The sequence below is a fragment of the Rhyacophila brunnea genome, unplaced genomic scaffold, assembly GCF_057557595.1.
Source record: "Rhyacophila brunnea isolate RB1 unplaced genomic scaffold, BYU_Rbru_1.0 scaffold_13, whole genome shotgun sequence".
In the NCBI taxonomy this organism is placed as follows: Eukaryota; Metazoa; Arthropoda; class Insecta; order Trichoptera; family Rhyacophilidae; genus Rhyacophila; species Rhyacophila brunnea.
In genome coordinates this window covers 38,942,562-38,952,124 of record NW_028232785.1, presented here as the reverse complement: position 1 = coordinate 38,952,124, position 9,563 = coordinate 38,942,562, and the positions used below count along the sequence as shown (strand labels likewise).

The 9,563-nt window shown below is 33.4% G+C and overlaps 1 protein-coding gene across 1 annotated transcript; it reads right to left on the bottom strand.

The window, feature by feature from the left end:
* Window positions 1-2,221: 2,221 nt before the first annotated feature.
* LOC147077484 (uncharacterized) lies at window positions 2,222-4,052 on the bottom strand. The gene has a single exon (XM_085941512.1). The coding sequence runs from the start codon at window positions 3,957-3,959 to the stop codon at window positions 2,724-2,726; it is 1,236 nt and encodes a 411-aa protein (XP_085797638.1). The 5' UTR covers window positions 3,960-4,052; the 3' UTR covers window positions 2,222-2,723.
* Between the last annotated feature and the right edge of the window lie 5,511 nt (window positions 4,053-9,563).

The window sequence follows — 9,563 nt, the reverse complement described above, 5'->3', positions numbered from 1 at the left end:
ATGTTGCCAACTAGTCACTCGCGAGTTAAAATAGTCCGTAGCGAGTGGCTTCAAAAATAGGTGTTATCGTATACGGTATGAAACGGGCGATACTAACTTGTCATACCACATGGTTTTCGACCATACGACTCGCAAGTTCTAACATACCCGCCCTGGCTTCTAATAGGTGAGGTGTTTAGTTCAATCTATGGTGAAGGTATAGGTACCCCGAGATATTTCACAGGGTTACTGAATGAACAGGGGATGTCACAAACAGTAATTTTTCCTTTATAGGATTTAGGCTCCGCGAGAAGAGAATCGCCTCCGTCTTCTACGCTTTTACTTTAAGTCTCTAGCGACTGAAATAATCAATTAGCTGTCGAGTGCCCTTTTCTAAGTTCCTAATCGCCGTGCCAGTCTAGCGGCTGGTGGAAAGGATGGCAGTGTCATCTGCGTATAGCGCCAGTGTGCAGTCGGCGGAGTTTGGCATAGTACTTATGAAATGATTGAAGAGCCTGGGAGATTGCCAAACTTGCATTTCAGCCTATGTACCTATAATATTATCGTCAAAAATGCGTAATATTTGCTACTTATGTGTGTTTCCAGTGTTCACGTATGCGGGTTAAACATGGAAGATAAATTTAAAACAATAAGGTTAGCGCAACGTGGCATGGAATGTGCATGTTGGGCATAAAATAAAATCACAAATTAAACTAATGGATACGGAAGCAGACAAGAGTAAGTTATATGAAACAATATGTCGGTCGACTAGTGTACAATCGTACTGCCAAATTTCCAGGTTATTCCATATCACCATTTTAAGCAAAATTACTTTTTACTGCAGTTTGTTCTATTTCCAGAACTCTGTTTAACCTATTAGTCAAAATACAAAAACATGAGTGGATTTGTCGATACTGTCGAAAATAAGTAAGTTATTCTTTATATGCTGACCACAGATTTTAATATATATGTATATTGGTTGTGCAAATATTTCAATGTAAACTTTCAAATTGCTCTTCTGAGAATTTTACTGAAATAATTGACATTGAACAACCTGGAAATCAGGCTGCGACATGTTGATAAACAGTGGCCCCGCCCCAATCGGGCACTAAACAACCACAGGGGCCTACAACTAACTCGCTTGACAAACTCATAAACTTCGGTCGATGTACGTGGCAGTGAAGATCTGCGTACTGAAATAGTGGTAAAAGCTAACAGGAGGTTAGGTATATAGCTTTTCATATTACAGATATAAACCAAATCCAAAATTTGACTGGTCAATATAACATTAGATTATGAAATCTACATTTCGCCAATAATGAGATATCATTGATGAAAAAAATATGTATTAGGTATAAAGGCACACATTAGAATTACCTCAAGAAAGATACAATTATTTTTACCATCATGGGAAATGAGAGTTCTTCAGAATGAAAAATTTGTTTGACATTAAAAACTTTCTTTCGCATCGTCAGCACTATAGTTTGGAGAAATCTAAGTTACATATCAGTGGCAATGAGTGGAGGTAGGCTGTGAAGGTCCGACATAAAAAGATCACGTATTTGTGTTCATTGAACTAATATAACTACGTGTAGATGGTGTTTTAAATTATGCATAGTAGATAACAGTCTAAAAATATTCGTAAATCTATAACATATTGAAAATGATGACATTTAACTATATTTACATAATTATCGATGTTCTATAGATTGAAAATCGCCATGTGTAATATTTAATATTCTTTTTTCAACAAAAATAAAAAAAGTATGGCTGAAATAGTGTTAAATATTTTAGTTGGATCGCCCATACGGTACATCTACATTGTTGTGGTTAGGTTGAGGCAAAGTTTAACTGATTTTTAAAAATAACCGGCACAATCTGCAAATTGTATTCTTAGTTCAATGAAAATAAAGTTGACTGACAAATTTTAGTGTTCAATATTTATGTGAAATCCTAACAGCCTTTCTCCACCCTTCGCCAATGTTACATAGTGGTTGGACCAAAAGATACCTTGCCATACATAAGTATTTATAGATAAGTGGGTTAAAAAGAGAACGGCTTTTTTCTCTTTTTGATAATTTTATTCTTTTTAATTAAAACAATCGTAAAACTAGCTTAGTACACTCTATTAATATCATCGTCATCATCAATAGCCTGGGTCGATCTATTGCTGGATAAAGGTTTCCCCTAGCGCCACGTACATTTACCGAATATTCTCTACTCAATTAATGTAATAATAAGTTATAATCAAGATACCAAAAACCCTCAAACAAAATTGTGCAAATATCTTTATAAGTAAACCTAAATTTATATATAATGGAAAAAAGCCTGCTTGCTTATAGCATAACGCATTATGTCATAATACTAGTCTCAAATTTTATTTTTACTACTTACCTACCAAATAGCAAATCATCCACCACTCTTTCACACTTCCATACATTTTGATAATAAGTTGCAAATTATTAATCTTGCTGTAGCATTTTTACATGTAAGATGTTCAGTTTAGTTTGGGACAAACGCTTTATTTTTTCAGTAATAATGAAAAACCAATAAAATGGTGAAGAACAATAATCATTACAATAATTTAGTGACTAATAATATATATGGAATACTAATTAAAATATTGCCACATACAAGTTTAACGCTTCAGTATTGCAATTAGTTGCAGTACGAATATAATAAAAATCTAATAATGTTCCAGAAGTAGTAAGTATTTAAGATTATTAGGATATTTATGATGAAAATCAATTTGCAATATTTTTTAAAACACATCGCAATTTATGGTTTTTGAGATTAGCAATTTGAGAGAATTTTTTAGAGCACACATCGCACTGGTGTGGTTTTTCGCCAGTATGTGTCATTATATGACCCTTAAGATAAGTAATTCGAGAGAATTTTTTAGAACATACATGACATTGATGTGGTTTTTCACCGGTATGAATCATTATATGACCATTAAGATGAGAAATTCGAGAGAATTGTTGAGAACATACATGACATTGATGTGGTTTTTCACCAGTATGTATCATTTTATGTATTTTGAGATCTCTAATTGAGACAAAATTTTTGGAACACACATCGCATTGATATGGTTTTTCACCAGTATGAGTCATTATATGACCTTTAAGACGAGAAATTTGAGAGAATTGTTTAGAACATACATGACATTGATGTGGTTTTTCACCAGTGTGTGTCATTTTATGTTTTTTGAGATCACTATTTGAGACAAATTTTTTAAAACACATATCGCATTGATATGGTTTTTCACCAGTATGTGTCATTTTATGTATTTTTAGTTCATTTGCGTTGAAATTTTTAAAACACACATCGCATTGATGAGGTTTATTACCAGTATGTGTAAATTTATGATTTTTAAGGTGGGCAATTCGAGAGAATTTTTTAAAACATACATCACATTGATGTGGTTTTTCACCAGTATGTGTCATTTTATGTTTTTTGAGATCACCAATTTGCCTAAAATTCTTTAAACAAACATCGCATTGATGTGGTTTTTCACCAGTGTGTGTCATTTTATGTATTTTGAGAGTACCAATCTCCTGGAAATTCTTTAAACATACATCGCATTGATGTGGTTTTACACCAGTGTGCATAATTTTATGTCTTTTTAGTTTACTATTTCCGTTGAACTTTTTAAAACACACATCGCATTGATATGGTTTTTCCTCGGTGTGTGTCATTTTATGTATTTTAAGGTTACCAAATTGCAGAAAAAATTTAAAACACACATCACACTGATGTGGTTGTTTACCAAAATGCTTAATTTTATGTTTTTTGAGATGATCAATGCGCTGGAAATTCTTTAAACAAACATCGCATTGATGTGGTTTTTCACCAGTATGGATAATTTTATGTCTTTTTAGTTTACTATTTGCGCTGAACTTTTTAAAACACACATCGCATTGATATGGTTTTTCATCGGTGTGTGTCATTTTATGTATTTTAAGGTTACCAATTTGCATAAAAAATTTAAAACACACATCACACTGATGTGGTATTTTACCAATATGTGTTTTATATAACTTAGGATGGTGAGACTCCGTGCATGAAATGTAGTGACTATTTAGATGATTTACAGATTCAAACACTCCATAACAATTATTGCAAATAAAGTTACGTGGAAAATATGTAACTCTTCTCAACACAATTCGAACCACCTTTGGCAAGTATAATTTCGAAACTTCCTGTTTCACGTTTAGTACATCTATAGTTATCTCTGAATGCTGTATCATATTTTCCATTTTATTGGTTGAATCTGTTATGTTGTTATTAGTCAGGTTATTGTCAATTGTATCTTTTTTACCGACGTCCAATGGATTATATGTGAAAAATTGCAGGGAAGAAATCTACAAAAAGAATAGGGTTGGTATATTTAATTCAACAATATTAAAGCAAATAAAAATAATTTTTGTATAGCAGTTGTAAATGCTAGGTCTTTTTTTTTGCTAAGATAGAACTTACAAAAGAGTTAACTGTCAAATCGTTGTGTGGTGTGTGACACCCGTTGACTTTATGACATTAATGATTGGATTAGTCTGGCAAAGCAACACGAATAGAATCACGTTGACAATTTTACCAAATCTACCTATAAAAAATGTTCGTGCAACCTATAATTGCATTTTCTCGAGAAATTGCTCTTTAGTGATTTAGCTCATTGTAGCTTAACGGTTTTTGTTAGTATGGAAATATGCTGCATATGGCTTGAGACCGATCCTTAAAAATCCCTTGATTGCATTACCGGACAATATTTTTTCAAAATTAGGCTGAAGATTGCGTTATGGAACATTGACCAATAATATTTTTGAAAATATAATGAAAAATATCCGGACGAAATATGCCATACCACAACAGCACTCATCGAATATAAAATTTAGGGGATAAGTTTGTTCCATAGATGGACCTGTCAATTGATCTCTAAAGTCATGCGATATTTTCGGTGGGGGTTTGTGAATTCACTGGCTGATGCCGATAGTTAACCAACAATTGGCGCATTGAAAGCCAACATTTTTTTTGTGATACAACTGGCAGTGCACGAAAAAAGTGTTCTAAATTAGGTGACCAGTATATGCTTCGTTGAGAACAGATACGGAGGCAATATGCCCTAAACCATTTAAAAATGTTAATGGCATGCACGTGTCTTTCGAATTAAAAAAAACTATCAAAATTAACTAGTGTTCTATTTTTACAATTTATTTATTTAAAGTTCTATCGAGCTAAAAAAACAACCTTTATAAAAAATTAAACGAACCTATTCTAATAACATGTATTACTACTCCACAGCCCATAAATGAAACGAGTTCTCGCACGTATTTTTAAATGACTTTATTAAGAAGTAAGAGCCGTTTCATACGAGACACTAGTATCTGGACACTGCACAATTAATAAAAATTCAAATTTATTTATTTTACATATAAAGAAAATAACAAATTTAAAATTTAAAACGTTCATGATTGACATAAAATAAGTGTTACAAATGAAAATACAGAACAATGTGAGTTAAAAATATAATGAGTAATAAAATAAGAAATAAAATAACATAAATATAAAAGTAGATGGAAGTACACAGAGTGAACTATCGAAAGACACTATCTTAAAAATTTATATAATAACGTCCACCTAAATTCACACCCACGTAAGTGAAATATATCAATATTCGAAGCGATTTCATTAAACATGGTTATTGCCCTCTCAATTGGCTTTATTAATGGCAGGTTAGTTTTGAACCTTGGGATAACAAACAACGGATGCCCTCGACTCCGATCAGAGACACACAAGCCAACACCACCAAGAATACCAGAGTTTTCATTTACGCTGCGTATAAGTCGGGAAAACTATGTAGCTAAATAAAGATCCCTTCTTAATTTTAAGTTACAGTATGTTAACATTCCTAAGAGAAAATCAGTCGGATAATATCCATCCATGCATCGAAAACTGGAACAATACTCGCGAGGCATTAGTAAACCATCTTCAATATATTATATTATCTATATCAAGTTAGAGTTGACGACAATCGTCCAAGGCGACAACTTTCATGAAGAGTTTCAAGTCATCAGCAAACAACATAAACATAAACATAGCATTTTTAATAACCAATGCTATGTCATTAATAAAAAAAACGTGAACAGCAATGGCCCCAAGTTTGAGCCATGAGGCACACCAGAAAATGTTTTAAATGTCTGTGACTGATAGAGGCCGTATGTTTTCCAATGATAACTCCGTACCACTCTTATGAATAGGAGTATCCTTCGACATCTTCCATGCTTCCGGAAAGATACCCGTCCCCATTGTCCAATCGAATATATATGTAAGTGGCATTTGACAAAGTCAATACAGCCCTTTAAAAAAAATGTTGGAACATATTATGCGGTCTCTAAGAGCGAGAATTCTTAATTTTTTTAATAAAATCTAAACACGTCAACCTCATCAATTGTCAACAGAAGATATCAACGGATTGGGCACCGCATGATCGTTTTATCTACATATATATGAACGCGACAAACAAGTATGTCTAAACACGACCATTCATGCAGCGTCTCGAGACAATGGTGTCGCGTGTGAAACGGCTCTAAGATTAAAACATGTATTGCTAATTCCAACCTTCGATATAAGACTGTACCGAGGGAAGAGAAATAACAAATTATACAATTGAACGAACCTGATGTATTGGCCTGTATTCTGAATAAGAACAACCCGGCTTAGGATCTTCAACATCACATAATGGGTCTATTTCATCTTCAATAGTCTCGCGCTTGATGACGGATAGTTGATCATCCGTCTCAGGTTTTATATTAGAGAGGTCCGCTAAAAGATACTGAAAGAAATATTATGGTTAACACAGTAAAACCACTTTCACTTGAATGACTAATACTTATAGTCAAAATGAATTAGAAGATAACCTGCCCTAACCCAAATGTATCGTAGCTGTCAAAATGTATATTCGAGTTATTTTTTAATTCAACGTTTAATGTCATTGTATGTCTCCACGGAGTTTGTAAAAAAGCAACATATTATAATAATATATTAATCGTTGTTAATCACAATACAGAGTGATTGTAAAAGAAATCTGTTTCCAAAAACTAACCTCGAAATTGCAACTTGAAACGTCGGCATTCTCCTGCTTTATATGAGTGCGAACTTCCGGGTTGATTGGGTAGGTAGTTTGCGTATCAAACAAAGGCTTGCCTTCTGTATCAGATTGTTCTCCATCACATTCTCGCTTTACGTCCATTTTAATGGAAAATATGTCAGGAATAATGTGACAAACAGGATCCATTCAAGGTACATTAATTTAAGAGAAGTGTTGCCGCAATACGTAATCATTTATTATGTATGGCCGAAATACTGAATTCTCTATATCGTGGATGCGATGAAACAATAAACTGTGTTTTAATAGATTTAAGTTTTGTACTATTCTATTTGACTAGGTAGTTTTCTACCACTCGGGTTTTGCCTTTCGATATTTTCAAGCACTACACGTATTCACCAATGGCAAATACACACTAACAGCGTAGGTAGGTATTCTGTTACACCCATGACTATTGGGACTCTCCCGATAGTCTTAATTACCTACGTAATTATTAGGTGTAACCATGTCACCTGACCTCCTAGTCAACAATGGGCGTACGTACGTCCAAAATTCCTAAATTAACTGTCAAAATATTCAACATGTACTTAACACGTAAGAATTATTGTTTATCTAATTATAATAATAGTACCTACCTATGTCAGGGAAGAATGTGATTGTGCCGAATAAAATAAACGAAAGCCAAAGAAACTTAATATTAAGGAGTAGGTAGGTATGTAAAAAGAAAAGATGGCATCACTGCTCAATGTAAACAAAGTAGGTACAATAGAAAAAATGGGTAGGTAGGTACATAGTTGCGGGAGGACGTGGTATTGAGTTCGCCAATTCCCGCGCCAAAAACTTAACAATAAATGAATTCAGATAATAAATAATTAATAAATAGAATATAAGCGATATAATACACATTAGGAATATAACAATATAAGATTAATTTGGATACTGTTAAACATAAGTTTCTATGTGAAAATAACCGTTAAAATAAAAAGCCACGTGTTCAACAACGAAAGACATTTAATTTTTGTGAATCCCGGGTCCGGGATATCTCAATACCTACACTGTTATTTTTAACCTATATAGTAAATCAATTAGTACAATAGTGTCCCTACTTTATTGCCTACCCATTTAGGATCACGTAGTAGGTACCTAAGTATAATAACGAACAAGACATTGTCAAAGGGCCATGTCTTTTGAGTTTGCCTTGTCTATCCGTGCATGGTCCAAATCACACCCAATGTATGTGTACCTGGCTCAAAATACGTGTGGCATATTTTGGTTTGTATTGCACTGACAGATATTATGTTCTTTTACCATGTTGAAGATTAATATTGTATTTAACAACGGCAGTAGAAGAAAACTTTTAAAATAGAATAAATGCAGACGGGCCCTTTTGCCATTTGAAAACCGAGATGCGCTGATCTCGTTATGATTGAGAAAATACTGATAATTATTTTCACTCCATTGTTTTATTTTCACAACAAAACATACATAATTATTATTGAAGTGTGTCACCGTGTCAATGTACCTATCAATATATAATATTAACTGTTCACGGAAAATACTTCTTCAGTATTGCGGCAACACTTTTCTAAGATCCTGTCTGTCACGTAACACGTTGCTTGTGGAATATATACCCTTAACATGGATGTAAAGCAAGAATGTGATGGAGGACACTCCGATATAGAAGGCAAGCCTTTGTTTGACACGCTGACTAGCCATCCAAACAACCCGGACCCTCGCACCCATGTAACGCAAGAGAATGCGGACGTTTCAAGTTGCAATTTCGAGTTTAGTTTTTGGAAACTAAATTATTTTAAAATAACATTTGATTGAGAATAATAATTAGTTTAATATTATAAACTGTGGCTTTTTTACAAACTATGTGGTAACATGAGGTGATGGTTAAGGTTACATGTTTATACAATTTCACAGCTGCGATACATCTGTGATATTATTGGTTAGGTTAGATTATATATTAATTGTTGTTAAATATAATTATTATACATTGGAAACCGGTTTTACCGTGTTTACAAAATATAATAACTGCTTCTTTCAGTGCCTAATGGCTGACCTCTCTAATATAAAATCTGAGACATATGATCAACAAGCCGTCGTCAAGAGCGAGATTATTGAAGATGTTTCACACCCAATATATGATGATGAATACCCTCAACCGGGTTGTTCGCATTCAGATTACAGGCCAATTGTAAGTAGACATAATGTGTGCTGTCTTATATAGAAGATTGGAATTTGCAAATGCACCTTTGAAACTCATTTCACCATTATTAATTCGCCCCAACTTGTATTATTTAGCGGTTTTAGATCACACTTTTAATATGTTAATACAATTTATGTAGGTAGGTATTGGTTTATAAATCTTTCGTTAAATCATGAGCATTTAATTACCTATGATGGTTTATACATCACAATCATCATTCGAATGTAACGCAATTTTTAATGTGAATTGGTATCTTAAATTGCGATC

Bases quoted from the DNA above. Each gene is read 5' to 3' on its own strand.
- LOC147077484 (XM_085941512.1), bottom strand. From the start codon at position 3,959: ATGCAAATTGGTAACCTTAAAATACATAAAATGACACACACCGATGAA.